General features: G+C 46.8%; 1 protein-coding gene across 2 annotated transcripts in view; it reads left to right on the top strand.

The window, feature by feature from the left end:
• The window catches only part of LOC308114621 (low-density lipoprotein receptor class A domain-containing protein 4-like), a 205,015-nt gene that overhangs the window by 132,672 nt on the left and 51,495 nt on the right, over nucleotides 1-20,848 (top strand). Inside the window, exon 1 of one of the 2 annotated variants that reach the window (XM_080471660.1) lies at nucleotides 18,693-19,108. The exons of the other annotated variant lie outside the window; for it this stretch is intronic. Coding sequence (XP_080327786.1) covers nucleotides 19,015-19,108 — 94 coding nt within the window. The 5' untranslated portion in view covers nucleotides 18,693-19,014. Of the gene's footprint in view, nucleotides 1-18,692; nucleotides 19,109-20,848 lie in introns of those variants that run through there. 2 annotated transcript variants of the gene reach the window in all.

Below are 20,848 nucleotides of genomic sequence, written 5' to 3' on the forward strand. Positions count from 1 at the left end.
ACATTCGACTCCCATCCAGCACTTTGACATTCACACCTTTGACTTCCTCCTCAGCAGATTCATCAATGCCTTGTAAACCGAGAGGAAACCTCGGCAGTGGATGTTCATCCAGAGGTCTGGAATCATATAATGGGAAGACAATTGCTGAGACTGTGACCTGCTGGTGTTTGAATTTATCTTTAGCTCTTGGTCAACACATCAAAAAATTAAAATAAAAAATGATCTGAGGACTCATTTTCTGCTCATAAAGCAATAAAGTTTGTTCAGTCTCATTCCCAGTAGTTAACACTTCACAGCCTTGTACTTTGCTTTGGACTCAGAGGCCTTGACCATCCCCCACATGAAACTGGATTGAAAGGAACAAGGTGTATGAGTTTTTGGTTGAGGCCGGAGAAAAAAGAAATCAACCTCAAATTTGATAAAATGTGATTTCAGTCATGTCATAAATGTGTTGCAAGGATTTGAAACCCCAAAATGTTCACAATTTGCTCAGTGGTTTGGTCGGATTGGAGCCGCTTGCGGGCTACTTTCAGACCTCGTGCCTTATGTTTGACACTCTGGAGAAACCAGGTGGATATTGGTGTGTTCACACTGACCTTCCTTCCAGTCTGAGGATGTCTTGGTTTGTTTCTCAAAGGCACCTGTCATTTACAGCCATTCATCATCAACCGCTTGTGTTACTCTGAAGGTTTGCATTTAAGAAAATAGACAGGCACATACTTGTCTGTGCGACACACTTGTTTAGAAGCTGATATACTAACAGATGGTACTGAGGATCGTTTGACAAACTTTTTAATGTATTTATAGAGACTCAGCGCTGCATAAATCACTCTCATCATAATACAATTGCCATAATAGTAACAATAGCCAATAAAGTAATACCTGCCAAGTATAGGGATGCACTGGTACCACTTTTGTAAACAACAAGAACAAGGAGCACGAACCTTTAGCTAAAGAAAATGTATTTAAATAAAAGCTTTTTGTGCAGGTTACATAACAAAAACAGCAATAGTGGATCATATCATTCATTAAGGAAACATATAAGACTTTCTCAGTTATGGTAATTTCTTGTGCTATTTTATCACTATTGGCAGGTTAATACATTATTGGCTTTATTACATTTCAAAATAGCCAAAATTATTAACTTACTGGCAGTTATTACGTCATTGGCTATGATTACATTATTGATTGCTGCTTTCAAGCAGAGCGTTCTGATGCAAACAGAGTCTAACACACAAAATCCACATTAAATCCCTCAGTTTTCTTCATGATTTAAAGCATGGTGTTACTGTTTGTTGAAAATACACTTCAAGCTTTAGAAAGGATCCTCGCAAATCGGTTCGACAAGGCAAGAGCGCTATACGCTTCGCTCCAAACGTAGAGGTATTTACTGAGCTCCCCACCAATCTACATATTGGATATTCATAAAAAATTCAGAGTATCTGCATTTGAACATATTTCTGCCTTGAATCAGCCGGTCTTCAGGTTACAGCCCAGCATGGCAGCAGCTGTCAGTCTCCCTCACATATGGAAATATGGATCAAACAAGCATCATTTCTGCTGCTAATTCCACCCTGTTAGACAGTCTATCTGCCACCAGTGAGATGGCGCTGCTGCCTCGATGCGGTGTTAATGCCGTTACGTGGCCCTGCCTTTGGTTTTAGCACCTCAGCAGTGAACGCCGCGGATACAAGCTGTTGTGAGGTGATCCGTCGACTCCCCATAGTCCTGTACGCTACTACTGTAAAGGGGGGCTGGGGGTGAGGCGAGGGGAGGCGGGGGTGGTGGCTCAGCAACGCAAGCTGTGAGGAGGGACGCTCGCTGGCCTGGCACAAGCTGTTAGCTCCCCGGTCCCGCTGCAGAGCTGCAGGACGGCGGCGAGGCAGACTGTGGTGAGCGCTGGCTGGCCCGGTACAAGCTGTCGCGAGCTGCTCAACCAGCGCGGGAGCTCGCGAGGCTGTGCAGCAACGTACAGGCGTAGGAAGGCCAGCCGGGGCGGGCGGCAGCTGTGTTAGCGTAGGCAGCTTCAGCTCGCCGGTCGCGCTAACCTGCATGTCACCAAGTTCTGCCAGGGTGGTAGCAGGTTCTGGGCGGGCTGCAACATGTTTCCACCACCATCCATCTGTCAGGCCTTACTCCGAGCACAGCGTCCCTCACCTGATGTAGTGTTTTCATTATCGTCTTCGGTATGGTTGCTATAGCATTTTGTGCGGCTTAGCCACGCAGTAGGAGGAGGAGGAGGAGGAGGAGGAGGAGGAGGAAGAGGAGGAGGAGCGCCCGGAGAATCTGGATCGTGGCAACTTGTTCATCTGAGCGTCCATCTGTTTCAAACCTGCTGCCCTCACAGTCAGTTTCTGACGTTGTGACATTCTCAGATGATGTATGAGACTGATAAACACCTCAGTGGAGTTCGCTTCTTGTTCTAGACGTTTCTTTCTCTAACAAGGAAAAAATATCCAAAGTCTACTTGGGTAAAGATGAAGCGAGGTTTGTTTTGTTTTTTTGGGGCGAATTCTACAATCACTTCACAGTATTAGCAGGATCAAACAATGTTCTATTCCACTGAAAACAACAGAATGGGGAGGGGGGAAAAAAGAGGACCAATTATCCTAATTAGTTCTTACAATCAAAGTTAAATTAGTCTTTTTAAAACATCCAAATTATTTTGAATAAGGCAGCGTTTCAACAAATTGAGTGGCATGGATACTAACAGCAGAACACAGCTAATTATTTCATAAATTGTCATTGCGGCATTTGGTGAGCAGGAAAACAAACTCCAACATATCACCCACAAAGTCTGTGCGCCGGAGAGAGAAAGGCTGAAAATAATGATTGTTTCTTTTTTTAAATTAGAGAAACGTGGCAGTGGAGAATGAATAGCTGTGTGCAGTGTTGGTAACGGATGAGCTGAGGTCCCAGACGGTGCCCATGTGACTGGAAAACACATGACGGGTGATAAAACTTGTAGACAAATAACCAAATGTGAATGTGACCGCTGGTTGTGTAAGTAAAGAGAGTCAGCTGATCCCTTCGCTGCTTTTCCTTCAGCTGAAGATCTGATGGGTCTGAATCGGAGTCTTGGGTTTGATGCAGCGCTTAGCGCCGAACACGGTCGGATCAGGCAATTCAAGGTCCAGAAAGATCTGACTTTATTTATTGAAAGGATCATTCACAGGAATCTGTCCATGAGGCCATTGTTTAAAAGTTTTTTTTATCTAAATCACAACTCCAAGAATCCATCACAGAAATCTGGCAAACAATATGCGTACACATATACGCTGCAAACCGAAACAGGAAGTGAGACTGTAGCAGTAGAGCATGCCACCGTCGGGTTCCCCCACAGAGTCACGGGCTCAGAGTTCCAGTTTGCCATAATTTATTAAATTAAAACAAAACCAAAACTGAGAACACACACGCAGACACAACTGCCTCTTTCAGGCTCCGCTGTGTGTCTGCGTGCTCAGGCCCGCCGGTCACTCCATGTCTCTGGGCGGCTCCTCCTTTATGGGCAGAGGGGTGAGGCAGCACACCTGATTCTATCAGGGGCTTAATCACCTCTCTGCCACAGAGACCAAAACAGACAAATGTCACACGTTCTGTGTGGAGTTTGTCTGTTAAATGTTCAGACGTGGCTGTATTGTCTTCTTTAAGAGCTGCTTTGGTCCAATATGAGATAAGAAAGGTTCCAGCAACCAGCAACCAGCAACCCCGTTGCCTTGATTTATCCAGCTGCCTCACAGATTCCTACAGACAAGAAGATCTGAAGCCCCAGTTACACCGCAACGTTTTCAAGATAAAACGGAAAACCTTTGACGCGTTTTTGGGATCTGTTTACATGGCAACGGTGCTCGGAGCCACTGAAAACACAATTTTTTGAAAACACTCCGACTCCAACTTTTATGAAACGGTTCTACTGCACATGTGCGCCACGACCATATCAAATAGTAGGTCTGCACATGTGCCCATGTGTATGACAACAATGAAGCTATTCAATTCTATTTACTAACAAAACAAAACACAAAAGAAATCCAGCAGCTGTTAGTGTGAAGTAGTTACATGTGTCAGTGAAAACTACTCTTGCAGATATGAAAGAAAATTGAGCAGTTCAATAGTTTGTTTGGGAAGTTTTCCACTAAACAAAGTGAGCGAAGTGGGAGTCCCTCAGTGGTTGTTTTGAAATGGACACTCACGTCTTCCATTCTGATCTAATGTCCAATGCCTGTGTGCACGCCTTGTTCCTAAAGGTCATCTTAGCATATATTGAACACAACATTTTGCTCTTACACTCCTTCCTGAGCACCTTCTTCACAGTCTGCATCATCTGTAGTCCAACCGCGGGTGGATGAATCCGCCTCTTGTCTGATCCAGTTCTGGACACTTTTACTCAAAGTCCACATTCTGGACTGTGGCAGGTTGTCAAAGCCTCGCCCGGGAAAAGATATGAGTTCTTACCATTGATAGAAGTGGAGCAGGTTGTTCTTCGGTCTCCGAGGTGGCAGATTGAGTCTCCTCTCAGTATGGCCATGTGCTGAAGTGTCCTTGGGGAATACAGCGAAAGCTAATGATGGGCGAGTGTGTGTGTGTGTGTGTGTGTGTGTGTGTGTGTGTGTGTGTGTGTGTGTGTGTGTGTGTGTGTGTGTGTGTGTGTGTGTGTGTGTGTGTGTGTGTGTGTGTGTGTGTGGGTGTGCGTGTGCGTGTGCATGTGCGTGTGTGTGTGTATGGGGGGGGGTTAATGTAAAGGCTTTGTAATGTCCTTTATAAGAGTCTAGAAAGTGAGGTGTATTTACAATCGGTTAGGATTGATACTAACTAAAGCTGGAAAACCTCAGAACTCAGAGCCCCTAATAACACAACTTTAAAAAAAAAAAAAACTGCTCCTAAGGTGGGACTTTTTGAAATGCTTGCTACTGCACATGTGCACAACGACTAGAGTAAATAGTTGTTCTGCACATGCTCAGTAGATGGACAATAAGAACAATGTTTGCCTCCAGAGTGTCATGGCTCTCGGTCCGTATTCTCCTGGGACTTGGTAGTTTTACTGTTGACAGTCAATAACCATCCAATGTGGTTGTCTGTCCGTACAAATGTCCATGGTCTCCCATTCTTAGTGTTCATAGCGTGTTGTTCTCTGCATATGTTTGCCGTCATTACAATAACAACCAACAGCGCCAACTGATGACCCAACATGCTACCTACCGTTGTAAATGAACATTGTTTTCAACATGTTGCCAAGTCGAAGGCGTTTTCACTAGAAACTTTGTGGTGTGAACACTGGTCTAAATCTAAAAATCCCTCAGCCCCTTTAAGATATTGTAAAACAGCCCGACTGTAACAAGAACACTTCCAGCTGAAACACTGTTCACTGCAGCGCTGCTCTTAGGATGGAAAAAAGGTGTTGATGAAGGAAAATACACAAAACAACACTTTGTTAAAGAATCCATCCATCCATCCATCCATCCATCCATCCATCCATCCATCCATCCATCCATCCATCCATCCATCCATCCATCCATTCATCCATTCATCCATTCATCCATTCATCCATCAATCCATTATCCATTCATCCATCCATTTTTCCTTGTCATTTTTTTAATAGCTATCAAAGCCATACATTAAACATTAATTCAGTTTTGTAAATAATTCAAGTGGATATCTTCACCTTTAAGCTCCATTTCTTCAGTTTCGACTGAAAAACACCAGATTTCTTTCAAGGCAAACAAATTTGACTGTTTCTTTAGTATCATATCAAACATGGGTCTGTGAAGTGGCTTCTTCCATCAATACAGCAATACGCATTGATTGGATCTTTCTATCAACACAGCAGCGTCCAATCACTTGAATGCAGTGCTATTGATTTCTTCTGCAAACATGGCACAGTGATTGACTCTGTCATCAAGGGACGTTTTATTTATCCGATTAAAGAAACAGGACATGGAATGTACCCGGCTCATTGCTTGAAGCCTCATCATGTGAGTTGTAGATGGTCTCCAGCACTGTGTTGATCAGAATATCAGAGACACGTCAGACGGATGACGACGTTCACGGACTATCGCAGTCGTAAATAAGCAACTCTGCTAACAGTGCTGAAGGTTTTTTTTCTTGCTTTTTAGTAAACAAGGTCTTTTCGCAGGCTAGCTTTTGTTAATTAATGCTGAATACTAAACAATGTGAAAGCCAGTGCTTCGGCGGCGTTTGGTTGAATTAAAATTTGAATTTATTTCAGTCACTAAGCTTTTATCATTCTGCTGATAGCTGGCGCTCGCTGCTCAACTGCAGTTGGGATGCGATGAATGTATTCTGTTTAATTAATGCAAACACAAAACTGTACACTGCGTTCTCTAAACTCACTTCTCCACAGTGCTGAAGGAGCGACACTGCTCCTCTTTTTGCACTGCTGTTTATTTGTTTTAGATGGCGACTGAATTCTACAGGCTTGTGCAGCGCCGCCGCGGTTTACACAATGTGTGGAGATCGCTGTCTGCGCAGCAAACCTGAGGATAAGAGAGCCGTGTATAATGGTTGCTGTGAAATGCCTGCAGTGAGAGCAACTGTCACATTGAGTAAAGGCAAACACTTGTATTGTTATCAAAGAAAGAGGCTCAGCTTTGAAAAGGACGTTGAATACCACTGAGCACTCACTGTCTGAACTGGTCTGTACATTCAGTACACACCGAGTGCCACGCAAGAACATCGCATCGGCACAGTCCTGCTTTCACGGACACATTTTCAAGGTGTTTGAATTTGGTACTAGTCGGCATGGTTGCAGTCACTTCCATGGTACCGTTCACCAATCCATCTTTAAAGGGGTCCTCTTATGCAAAATTCAGTAATAAATTGTACCTGGAATGTCGCCCCAGAAGTGAAGAACGTCTGTTCTCTCTCTCCCGGGATTGTTTTAGTTTTTAAGAAGTGTATTGCTCCAACGAGCCAATCAGAAATGAAACCCTATTTAGAGTCATAGGGGCTTTAGTCAATCCCTATCAAGGTAGGCCCTCCCCTTTGACTCCTCCCACAATTAGGCAGCTCTGCTCTGGTACATGGCACCACGAGAAGTACTTCCCCCTCTTCCCAAGATGACATGTGTGGGCGGAGCCAGTCCAGCTCACATAAACACAGCAGATATTCAAATGGAGGAAAATCAAGGAAAAGCAATAAACTTTGAAAACGTTTGTTCACCAATGAGACCATGTGGAATTGGTGAAAAGCTGTAGAATAGGACCCCTTTAATACATCTAATGTAGGACTCTGTGTGTGTGTGTGTGTGTGTGTGTGTGTGTGTGTGTGTGTGTGTGTGTGTGTGTGTGTGTGTGTGTGTGTGTGTGTGTGTGTGTGTGTGTGTGTGTGTGTGTGTGTGTGTTTGTACAATCCTGTTGTTTTGTTTGAAGTGACTTTAGTTTGGAGGAGTCACTGGTAAAAAGACAACAAGCCCCCCGTCCGTCCGCGTCCACACTGTGTTTTTAGCAGGTGGCTTTCAGGGGAGCAGAGGTGTTGATGATTCGGGGGACCGAGTTGCAGTGAGTCCTCCAGAACACCACAAACACACCGGCCCCCCATGACATGCTCAGCGGTCCGTCAGAATCCTAAACAGTCCACTTAGCCATCCAGCGAACATCCGTTTGCCAATAGGATGGATAATTCCATCTATAGGGAGCCCTCTTTTCACTCGTTACATGGATCAGCAGGGATAGTCCAGCGCTTGCTCCACTTCTGGACTCTTTCACACCACTTATTGTGACTCCAGCAGACCTGCACAGCCCTCGGAGCTGTGGTCCTCACCAGGACGCTGGTGTTAATGAGAACTGCTGACCTTTAATTTACAGTCGAAAGCATCAACCATCGACACATTCATATTTAATGTACACAGAACACTGAGCACCTTTAATGACTTTTTAAGATGCAGACGCACACACACACACTGAAATATGTGTGGACGACTGATATGCGACAGAAAACCATCCACCAGCCGCTTGAGGAGCTGCTTTCCTGCAGGTGATCGGTCTCGTTCTAATTGAGATGCAAAGTCACACTTGTGATAATGTTTCCAAATAAATGAGCCGGGATAGGCCACTGCGGCAGGTGTGCCCACTTGTGGTTGGTTTGTAGAGAGGGGTGAGTTTCTAACGTGCAATACAAACTCTTCAACTTCAGCCATTTGATCACATATTCAGCAGACTGAAAACTGCTTCTGTTATCATCCACAAACAAATGGCCGCTGCAACCAGGTGTGCTACTTCCTTCTTGCTTTGCATGGATTGGTCTTTTAATATTGAGTAGGAACAGTCAACCGTATCTATTTGTAAGCACATTTTAGATGCTGTGTTCCAACACCTATTGCTCAGTGAAGATGGCTGATTTTTCAATGTGCTGCAGGAACCCTGAGCCACATGCTTTTATAAGCACCTGCACCTTTACAAAGATGGCTGTCCCTTTTACACAACGTTTCAAGTGAAATCACATTGTTTTTGTGTTTTTGTGCATTCACGTTGCAATCTTTAGAAGACAATGTCCGTTTCCAGGGAATTGGCAGAAACACTGAAAACCATGTAGTTAGCATGCCGGGCCACAAGGTGGTGCTGTTGGTTTGTTTTTGTAATGAAACCGCACACGTGCACAGAGAACAATACAATATACACTTTAACAATGGGAGTAAGCAGACATTTATATGGACAGACGGACCAAGTTGGAACAGAAAAGTTGCGTTTTCCTTGGTCTCTATGGAGACGGAGTCGGAGTATGTAAAAAAAAAGTTTCACCTTGAGAGGCATTTACAAAAAGCTTAATTCACACTGGAGTTGCACCATTTCCCCCACTATTTCCTGGAAACGTCTGGAGTGTTTTAAAAAGTTTCACCTTGGAAGCCGTTTTCAAAAAGTTGCACTTTAAGTGGTTCTGTGCACGGTTGTCGTGCAAACGGATGCCCAAAGCACAGCGACAGTTTTCCATTTTCATGTGTAAACGAGGCCTTAAAGAAGAAGAAATAACCAGGGAGCACCTGCTGCAGCCAGCTAGGCTGGCAGGGTGCCTTGTGAAGATTTTCCAACATGTGATCCTGTACTTTGTAGGAAGTTTAACACAATACTGTCTCACAATTGTGCTAAAATAAAAACATTTTAAAAAAAAGGGCAAGGAAAGGCCTCTGCAGCCAGATGTTGTCGTCGCCTTGTGTGGATGGAGGATGTTAAATCACATACATTTACATACATTAGCGAGCAGAAGAAGATTCACACCAACTGCAGCATCGACTGCTGACCAGCCTGGGAAAGGCCTCTGCAGCCAGGTGTGCTGCCACCTTACTGCCGGGCTGCTGCGGTGCTGAAGTGTCAGCGGGTGTGTGTGTGTGTGCGTGCGTGCGTGCGTGCGTGCATGCGTTTGCCGCTATGTATGTACTCTGAACAGCAGGAGGCTGTAACCTGCACACCGTCCATGCTCTGTAATCACTGCTGTTTATGGCCGCATAAAACAACACACACACACACACACTCACACACAAACACACTCCTTGCCCCTATCTCCTTCACTCACTCTTTTACACACACACACATTTACAGCTGCTGTCTCGCTGGCCTTGTGATTATTGCCCGTCTGGTTCGGGGCTCTTATCAGTGTTGTGACGGAGGAGGCTGACGAGCACACACACACACACACACACACACACACACACACACACACACACACACACACACACACACACACACACACACACACACACACACACACACACACACCTTGGCTCTGACCGTCACTCCTCTCTCCGTCCTTCCCCTGGCGGTGGCGGCGTTGCGGCGGCCCTCGCCTCGCTGCGCCGTGTGCCAGTCGGGGAGATTGGCATTAAAGCCAGACATGAGCTCATCGGCCCAGCTGGGCAGACAGCCCATTACAATGCTCAGCAGGGCCCTACCACAGGGGTGAACAGAGCTCAATACCTGCTGATTATCTCCTCTTCCTCTCCGTCTCTGTCTCACTCACTCCGCTCTCACTCTCTTACTCCTCTGCTTTATTTACCTTCTCTCCTCTTTACCCCCTTTTGCTATTGTCATCCTCTTGTCTTTCATTGTCTTCTCTCCTCCGTCTCCACCTTTTCTCTTCATCTGTTTCTTCCTCTGTTTCGTCTCCTCAATTTCTTTGCTTATTTCCCTCCTTTCTCTTTCTCTCCCTCTACACTTCACCATGTCCATCTTTCTCTCCTCCTCCTCCTCTTCTCTTTAGTGCATATTTCCCCTCATCTTCCTCTTCCCTCTTCCGTCTTCCCTTCACCTTCTCCTTCGTCCCCTCTCCGTCTTCCCTCCCTTATTTTTGTTCCCAGTCCAGTCAGGTATCCACCTCAGGCTCTGTCTATCTCTTTCTTTATCTGCCTTATTCAATATGACTGCCTTGCACACACACACACACACACACACACACACACACACACACACACACACACACACACACACACACACACACACACACACACACACACACACACACACACACACACACACACACACACACACACACACACACACACACACACACACACACACACTTTCCAGTGAGCGCTGTGGTGTGGTGTCATTGCAGTGGTGCCTGCGGCACTAAGTGAGGTAAGGAGGGGTACTTTTTTTGAAATGACAGGGGCGGAAGCAGAGTGTGTGTGTGTGTGCGTGTGTTTACGTATGTACGTGTGTGTGTGTGTGTGTGTGTGTGTGTGTGTGTGTGTGTGTGTGTGTGTGTGTGTGTGTTGTGTGTATTTGTGTGTGTGTGTAAATGACAGGGGCGGGAAGCCAGACAGCTGGTGCACCTGTGCGGACAGGATGTGCCACGGCACCGCAGCCAGACAAGGGCAGGAAGCAGCAAATATGATGTGGCGTGCCAGACGTTTTTATTGGACGTAACTCTTTACTCTGCAATCTGACTGTCTGGAGTGGCCTTTCTGTTACTTAGCGCTCCGCTGAAGACGCCGAGCTGCTGCGGATGCCGGAGCAAACTCTCTTTCACTCCCTCTCCCTCTCTCACCGCCTCCCTCTCTCTCTCTCTCTCTCTCTCTCTCTCTCTCTCTCTCATTCGCCGGCTTTGTCGGCTGCTGAGATGCATTGCGGTTAATTCATGAATCCCCATTCAGGCTGGGTATTAAGGCTGAGTCATATCCATCTTTTGTTCTGACATTTGGAATGGCATTCAGCTACACTGACTCCGTGCAGGAATCGTGGGGCGTTGCAAAGTTATTAGTCCAACTGAAAATGTTATGGTCGAGTCAAAATGGATCTCCTTCCTGGCGGTACTTGGATGGTCCCGTGGTAGAGGCTGACCCACTGGCGGAGGTTTCATTTCATCATACAGGCCAGAAACTGCTCCTCTACACGTCGCACCCTGGCTTTAAAGCTTTCGTGTCCACAGGACACGGTCCTCTTGAGTTGTGTACTCAGATTATTCCAAATCTTTCCACTAATGTCCAACCGTCCGTCTTCTCTTCTCGCTGTGTCGTGTATACGGAGCTGGAGTCGATGGCAGCTGGCAGCAGGTGAAAGTCAAAGTAGACCCTGGATGGGTCAGGAATCCATCTCAGGGCCAACGCACAGGATCAGACCATCACACACCGTTTACACAACAATGATTTTGAATAAAAATGTAAAAACTCTTTTGCGCTTTGGGAGTCAGTTTACGTAACGACGGTGCTCGGAGCCACTGGAAACGCAACTTTTTGAAAACACTCCGACTCCGTGTCCACGTAGACAAAGGAAAAGACAACTTTTGTGAAACGCAGCTCCTGCGCATCGACACCACGGTCGTCTTAGATCGTTCTTCTGCACACAAACGAGTAGATGGACAATAACAAACATGGCGGCCTCCAGAGTGTCACGACTCCCAGTCCATGTTCTCCAGAGACTTGGTGGTTTTATAGTTGGGAATCACCTGGAATATCGATCCAACTCACCGTTGGTTTGGTAATGTTTGCAGCGTATTGCTCATTTATCTACAAATACAACCGGAAGCACCTGCTGGTGGCCCAACATGAAAGCTGCACTGTTTTCAGTGTTTCTGCCGTTTCCGTGTAAACGCGCACCGTTTTCAAAAAACAGAAAACCTTTCCGAAATGAGAACATAAAATCGAAGCATTGTCATTTGAAGCGTTGTTGTGTAAACGGGGTCCTGATGAGGAAACATTCTGTGTGTTTCGAGCCTTTTGTGAACAAATTCAACACAATATAAAAGCTGCAAAAATGTGACAATCAGTAATATCTAATCAAATTAATGATTGTGAAACCAAATAAAATTTTTTTTGCACTTTTCAGATATTTCACAGTAAATTATGTTTGAATCCAAAAGGCCCCGGTCAAAACCGTGAAGGACTAAAGTAAGTGTAGTGAGTTCTGAATAAAGGCTTTAGTCAAATGACTGACAGTTACTTTCTGAGAAGTATTCCTGAGTTTTCCTTTTCAAACAGCAGTAAACCTTCTGGTCTCCGCGAGAGCAAAGCACATCTTTGTAAAAGAAGCTGTAGGATGGGACTCTTTCATTTTCTTGGTGTCCTCCTCTGTGTTCCCCGGTGGTTTCTGATGAAGACGAGGCGTAATTGATTCAAAGCTGAAGCCCATGCCCGGGAGACGGCTTTGGTTTCAGAAGTAATGGAGCAACAGAGATGAGACGCGAGGAGAAGTGAGGCAGGCGCTGGGGAAGAACTCCTTCTTTTTTTTAACCCCCTTCAATGTATGGGGATATATTTTTACCGAACTGAGCCACAAGATGGCGCTATAAAGTAGCTTCCAGTCCTGCACACAGTATGGTGGGTTGTTTTTTTGTTTTTTTAGAGAGAGAGAGAGAGAGAGAGAGAGAGAGAGAGAGAGAGAGAGAGAGGAGGGTTGGAGCTTCCTTCCTCTGAAGCCTGTTCTGTGCTGCTCCATGTCTTTTCCTGTCCTGGATCCTTTCTTGGTCTTGTCACAAACATCTCAACTTCTTTCCGTCCTCCTCTTCAAGTTTACACACACACACACACGCGCGCACACACACACACACACACACACACACACACACACACACACACACACACACACACACACACACACACACACACACACACACAGCAGACTCTCTGTTCAGGGCCCTTCAGTAGGAGTTGCGGCGGTGGTGCTGGTTGGTGCGGCGTGTCTCTGTCCTACTGCACTCAGCTTCATAAAATATACATCCGTTCAGATCTTTTCAACATGTCTCACTTTGATTCAAGCAGTCGTCATACAACTGCAGCGGCGGTGATACTTTAGCAGCGCGGTGAACTCCTGAAGAAGTGAGCGGGGAAAGCCCGGAAATAGACGCACGTGCCGACCGTGATAAACCGAGCAACCTAAAGTTAGTATTCTCTCAAATGCACGGACAGACGTTTCCCGAGAGAGGCTCAGAGAGGTTGTGTGTGTGTGTGTGTGTGTGTGTGTGCGTGTGTGTGTATGTGTGTGTGTAAGCAGGAGGGGGAGGGGGTGTAGGGGCGCTAGTAGACTAGAGTGCATTTGGTATTCAGCCGTGCCTAGTATTTATCTGTCTGCTGGCTGTCTAGTCTGGTCTGGCCTGTTAGTGGTGTCACCCCGCGTGCTTCCCGGGGGACTACATTGACGCTCCAGACAGACTGTGAGCACGTGTGTGTGTGTGTGTGTGTGTGTGTGTGTGTGTGTGTGTGTGTGTGTGTGTGTGTGTGTGTGTGTGTGTGTAGTGTAGTGTAGTGCAGTGTAGGTGGGTTGCGAGAGTCACAATCGATGTGTGTCTGTCTGTGGATGAGCGCTCGTCTGGAGCGAGCGTGCACGAGAGTGACCTCCCATCAAGAGAGGGGAGAGAGAAAAAAAAAAGAAACTACCGCTCTTCGCCGCCTCGATTGATATTGCTGCTTTCACTGACAACACAGCAGTGCCTCAATTTGTTGCTTCAATAAAATTATGACAGCTGCCAGCCGTTTGTAAATTGCGTCAGGGTCATGCGTTCGGCGGTGTGTGTGTGTGTGTGTGTGTGTGTGTGTGTGTGTGTGTCTGGGTTTTTTTTTCCTCCTCCTGTTCCAAAAAGTGTCCGTTTGCTCGTGGAGGAATTCACGGGAAGCTGCCGTCAAGGAAAATATTTGTACCTGATTGGATATAGAAGTTGGCCAGTGATGCAGCACCTAATGGAGAACATCTGTCGGAGGTCGTTGCTTTTCCCATTTACTTATTTTCCCCTCACAGAGGTCTATTCCGTTTTATTGCCTTTGGTTACTGGTGTCTTCGGAATGAAAATGGTCAAACTGCTCATCTGCCGTGCAGGGGTCTGTAATTTTTCAGCCAAAGCATATATGGGATGAGATTTCCTCCCATGCTGCTCGCGTGGAACGCCGCAGAGGTGATTTGCAAAAGAGAGGAAGTGTTCTGCTGAAAGGAGTCCTTCCTGTTGGGTTCTGGGTTTGCTCTCTGCACAGCAAGGTATCAAAAAAATAATCAAACTGTCCTTTGTTTTGTTGGAAAATCAGCTGGAAGTTCTTTGTTGTGCACATTGAATTTATGTAGAAGCCCAACATCAATGATCAGACAGTCCTCCCGTTCACGCCATGGTTTGACTCGTCCTTCTTCGTAACGTAACATTTAAAATGATAAGAATTTTAAGGAGTTAGATTTTTTTTGAAAATGTATGTATTCATACAAAGAGGATGTCAAACAATTGGTGAAGTCAGCCTAAACAAAATAAACCAACCACCCCGCAGTCCCAACACACATACAAACTCCCTCACATATCTGGGGTGAGGTTTTCTGCGTATCGGAGGAGCTGTTGTTGTTGTTGTTGTTGTTGTTGTTGTTGTTGTTGTTGTTGTTGTCATGAGTCCTTTTATACTGGACACAACAATCACGCTGAGCAGCCACAACAGTTCATTAATGGACAGTGACTTCTCTCGAGGTTTCATACCAAGCTCAACATTTTGCAGAGCAGAGGTCTCGTCCTGTAAAAGGTGACCATCTTTATGGAGATGTCTCCTCAATGCACCCTCAAAGAGTCTCAGGCTCTCCTCAGATACTGTGCTGAACTCTTTTGGCCATTTTGGAGAAGTGATTTTTGCTTGAGACTTCCTTGTGGTAAAGCTTCAGATTCTACTTCTTCCTGTTTCATTTTGACCCAGCGATCGCGGTTGTGGTGGTGTTGTTAATTTGTTATGCCTGTGGTACATGAAGGCATCGTGTCTGCTTTGCATTGAGAGCAGGGAACATATGTGGCTGAAGCTGCCACAAAGTAAGTCAAGGGCCAATCGCAGCTCGTCATTGTCTGAACCACACTGTCTCTGGAGCCCCCAAAGATTTCTCTCTTATGAAAGACTCTGGACTCTTGAATTTGCTCCATTGCAGTGAAGCCGAGACGAAGCTATTCTGAGCTTCATACAAAAGTAGAAAGTGTATCAACCCATGGGAACCACAGGTCTAACTACCCACATTGTACTTTGCCACCTAAATCATTCACTCTGTTGACCATGCGCTGGCCAACAGGGTGGATGATAGAACCAAACTGTCTGTTTTGATGATTTAGCCTCGTGTGTCTTGCTGTTCCTTTGGCCTGCTTCTTCACAGCAGCTGTGGATGAAGGGTAGACCAAGGTCTCTGGGCCTTGTCAGCGCTGCAGTCCTCCACCGGGTCGCTCCTACTGACATGGATGGGCGATCCTCCAGTGCATGATGGGAACCACAGATCACACACGTGTCCACTTTGTTTCAAAGTCCCATAATGCAGATTTACACATTTACAAACATTTAAATGAAAAAAACAGCCAAGGAAAGGCCCCTGCTGTCACTGTCCAGTTCTGGTTGTTTCTATTAAAACCTAACAACTTCATAATGTTGTCTGTGGTGTGTAGGCAAGATCATCTTGATATCATCAGCTGTACATATCACCAATTACACCAGAAAATTGTTGATATGGAACACTGCTCAACTTATGTCGTTGTGTCTAAGGCCCCATTTACATGACAAAGTTTCAAAAGAAAATACATCGTTTCAGAAAGGTTTTGTAGTTACACGGCAACGTTCTGAAAACAATGTCCGTGTACCTGTCAACAGCCAAAACACTGAAAATTATATAGTTGGCATGCCAGACCTCGTGTGGGCAAACAATATGTTATAAATGGTAGTATAGTATATAGTATACGGATATTCGTATATGGTCAGACAACCAAGTCAGATTGTTATTACGGTGACTGTCGACTACAAAATGACCAAGTCCCAGGAGAAGATGGGAGTCATGACACTGTGGAGGAAACCATTGTTGTTATTGTCCATCTACTGAGCATGTGCAGAACAACTGTTTATTATGGCCGTGGTGCGTTTTAGCGTTTGAAGGGCTGATACTGCAAGTGTAGATGGGTGAAAGTGCCATTTCCCCCCGTCTACACAGTGACAGAGCTCGATCGTATTCAAAAGGTTCCACCCTGGAAGGCATTTTTCAAAAGTCGCATTTTCAGTGATTCGGAGGAATAGTTTTGCATTTTCACTTGAAATCGTTGCCGTGTAAACGGGGCCGAGGTGTTGTGCAATAAATAATTTGGGCCACCATCAGGCTTTTTGTTGACCTCGACTTGTTCGCAGGCTGCAGTTTAGGAACTTGTTCATCTGGAGTTGGCATTCAGGGCCACTCTCCAATCTGAACAGCCTAGTTTATTTATAGACTGCAGACAGTTCTGCTCGTGTGTGTGTGTGTGTGTGTGTGTGTGTGTGTGTGTGTGGTTGGTGGGAGTTGGTTAGCTTCAGAAGAGGATGTCGGGGTGGTGGTGGTGGTGGTGGTGGGTGGGGGGGGGGGGGGGGGGGGGGTGGGTGGGGGGGGGGGGGGGGGGGGTTGCTTCTCTGCTTGCACATGTGCCCCAGAACCACAAGACCGGCACGGGGGTCACCTCAAGGTTAGCCCCCTTCAAAGAGCTGTCTCTATTGGCTGCGGCCCGCCGTAACAAGGGAGTGAAACTCGAAGCGCTCGCGCTCTCTCTCTCTCTCTCTCTCTCTCTCTCTCTCTCTCCCCACCCTCCCCAAATAACACACCAGACCGACCAGTCTTGCCCCCCTTCCTCGTCCCCCCCCCCCCCCCCCCCCCCCCCCGCCTCCTACTCCTCTCCAGTTGCTCTGCTCTCCCACAGCCATTGTCAACTACGACCCGGCCGTCTGCTAGCTTTCTGAGTCAGGTTCCACCCCCCCCCCCCCCACCCCCACCAACCCCTCCAGCCAACACCACCCCTTGCCTTCAAACCACCAATGTGCAACCATCCCCCTTACAACACACACACACACACACACACAGTAACATATAGCTCCTGTCCCGTCCTCTCTCACTTGGTGCCTTCAAGTACTCCTCGAACACGTCACATTTCTCTCCGCAGGCATGCCAGATTACTTTTTGTTGACTTTATTGAGCTGCAATGTGAGTGCCAATTATTTGGTTAATACGCTTGTCAAGATTTAAAAAAAATTTTTTACATGCAAGTGGTGAATTCCCTTCTTCTCCCATAATGGTAATATTTATAAGTAGTCCAGCAGCATGATGACCAATTATGCATTCAATGGCTAATATATGCAAGGGACTTCATGAATATTAACCACTGATACCAGACAGCATCATGACAGGCTTGGCTGAAACAGGGGCCCCATAAACACTATAGCCTTCTGACTTCATTTACATACTCAATAAGTTACTGACTCCCTGAACGTGGCAACACTCATAACTGAACCGAGGAGTGCATGGAATGAACACATCTAGTGAGAAGCGAAAGGACCACCCAAGAAAAGTCTTTAAACTCTTTAGTCTTAGAAAAACATGTTCATCTCTGAAATCCGACTTTCAACTGATTGACCAAAAAGGTCCAAATGATGACTTTAAGCTTTAATCTCAAAAAAGAAAAAGGGAAAAAAAACGTACCTTAAAAAGTCAGGATACCGAGATTTAAGTCTGAGTTTAATCCCAGCATTATGAGAAGTCATTCAGAGACATCTGGTTCAACCATGCACAACAAAACTCTGCATGATGCACATGTAGACATATAATTGAGTATTACTGCCAATAAAGTATGAATTCTGACTTCAATGTCAAAATTATGTGAATAAAAGGCCGAATTTTGACATTATTTTGTGAATTGAGACTGAGAGTTATGTCAGAATTTTTAATAGGCCTGGTCCTCTACTGTCCATCTGAAATGTTCCCAGATTTCCTAGTTGAATCAGGTGAATTTCTAACTGGATGTTACAAAAGTCCATTAGGAGGCGTGTTGCTCCTTTTCTCTGAAGTTTGAATGTTTTCATTCTTGATTTGGAGGTTTTAAAGTTTTGGTCCTTTTCTCTGAGGCTTGAACGTTCTGGTTCTTTTTTCTGAGGTTTGAAATGTTTTGCAGATTTGATTAGTCCCTGTTGTGGAGATTAGAACTCTGTTTCGAACGTTCAGATCCTCCCTTCAGATGTTTAAACATGTTACTCTTTGTTTCGGGGGGTTTGAACGTTTTACCCCACTGAGTTTTGAAGTTGGAAGTTTGAACGTTTTTCTCCTCTGAGTTTTGAACTTGGATTTGCGACGCTCCGTCCTGCTCTTGAAGGCAGCACGCAGCCCCGCCCCCTCCCTCCCACGCCGCCCTGTGATTGGCCGGCCCGGCTGTCAGTCGGCGCTGTGGGCGGGTCCCGGGCGGCCGTGTGTGCGGCGCTGAAGCGGGTGGAAGGACAGCTGCTCTCAGCGGCGGAGGAACCGAGAAGAACCGAGAGGAACCGTGGGGGAAGGAGAACTCCACAATGCGTTAGCCACGGGCAATGGCTCTTCCATGAACCGCCGTGTACTTCTCTCTCCGAGGCGCCCCGCGAGCACCATGGCGTGAGGATAACGAGCCGCGGGGAGGACAAATAAGTGCGAAACTGTCGGGAGTTACTCGTAGCGGCGGACTCTGCTGCCGCTGCCTGGAAGTTTTCTGTTGTTTTCCCGTCGGGGGGCCCCGACGGTGGCTGCAGCGGCGGAGGCGGCGGCGGCGGCGGCGGCTCCGGCGGCTCCTCTCACTCCGGAGCGGTGTCCCGGTCTGCCCAGCCCCATGCAAAACCTAACGGCCCCTGGCGGCCCCGGCAACTCCAATGTCACCTGCTCCTGCAACTGCACCGCTTCCCAGCCACAGGGAATGGAGATATGTGAGTAACACGAGCCGAGCTCCGCTCACCTTAACCGGCCTGGGTTGTGTGCTCTCTGCGGGAGGACGGCGGACCGATTCTGTTCTGTTCGAAAAGCCCCTGTAAACTTCTGTCTTCCTCCCCCTCAACATGTCACTGCACTCAGTTTATGGCTCTGCCTTTAATCTCCCGGTCTGCATGTACTGTGGGTATACTGTTAATATACTGTGAATATACTGTGGATACACTCTGAAAGTACTGTATATATACTGTTTATATACTGTGCATATACTGTGCATAGTGTTTGGGTTTCTGGGGCACTCTCCTGCGGGTCTCCTGTCTCCTGCAGGCCTCCCCCGGCTGCACACATGCTCACACGGATCACCACACAGGGTTAAATAGTTTGCCTGTCAGCACAGACAGGAAACGCTGGAATGGTATGTTATGTCTGTCTGCCTTGTGAGCAGCCCGGAGAGAAACTATCATTATCAGCTCTGCCCCTAATGCTGTCTGCCAGATCCACCGCAGATGTTCCTCTTTATGACTGACAAACACACTGCAGGTGAAGACGAAGAAGAAGAAGAAGAAGAAGAAGAAGAAGAAGAAGACACTGTGACAGATCTGCATGCAGACAAATAAACAGCTCAGACAAGATGCACAGACCAGGCGGGAGATATAAACAGACACATCTGAAGCCAGACAGACAGACAGATGAGCTACAGACGGACAGACAGAATTACAGTGATGTGTAATTTCCACTGGGTCCGGGGCCAGGCCTGGGCAACATGAGGTGAACGCAGGATATTAGATTTAGATTTGGCAGCGAGGAGCGTGGCTGCGCTGACGCCACAATGTAACCAAGAAGCGTGTGTATGCGGCGTGTCTGGCAGACAGGACCGGCTCGCCACTCCACCATCCTCCCCCCTTTCCATCATCATGTTGCCAGCCAGGAAAAATCACACATGAAGTGATGCACACACACACACACACACACACACACACACACACACACACACACTGATAACATGTCTGCCTCAGACTCCAGACCTCCTCGGAAAGTGACCCGGTTGTGCCGGTTGACACTTGCAGCAGTGTAAAACTGCAGAAACAAGCCGCTCGGGGTATTTCGGGCCACGTTTGGCACTTTGAATCAACGCCGGCCTGGCATTTTTTTAACACCGCATCTCTCATCAGCTGAAGGTCTCACTAGTTGGGAGGGAGCTCCATTCACAAGTGGTTGGAAATAGCTGTGTCCTACTGTAGTGGCCGTCTGGTTTGAAAAGAGCTCTTGTTTGTCGGCTGTGTTGTCATGCAGACTCGGCAGGGCTGAATAATGCAGCTCATGCTTTGATGATTTCTCTGGCTGAAGAAAAGAGCTACAGTCTGCCTCTTTTCTCCCCCCCCCCCTTATTCCTTTTTTTTTTTTAAAGCATAGAGGGCCGTCTCACTGGCGTGTTTCCTCTTTTATTCAGATGAGGAGGGAAATTGAAAGGGACTGGGAACACAGAAGGGATCACAGCGCAGACAGTGTGTCACGGCCGGGGGAACCGAACCTCAGCCTGCACGCTGGGATTCACATGTAGGATTTTGAAAAGGCGAGGGTGGGTGGAGAGGAGGCGGGTTGGGGGGGGGGGGGCTTCTCACAAGTGTGTGTGTGTGTGTGCGCCTCAAGCTGGTTGCTGTTCTTGGATTCATTGTGCAATGCACTTAGATGGTAGGTGTGGTGTTATAAAGTCCTGAGGTCAAACTGTGTGTGTGTGT

Source organism: Lipophrys pholis, assembly GCF_963383615.2.
Source record: "Lipophrys pholis genome assembly, chromosome: 9".
NCBI lineage: Eukaryota > Metazoa > Chordata > Actinopteri > Blenniiformes > Blenniidae > Lipophrys > Lipophrys pholis.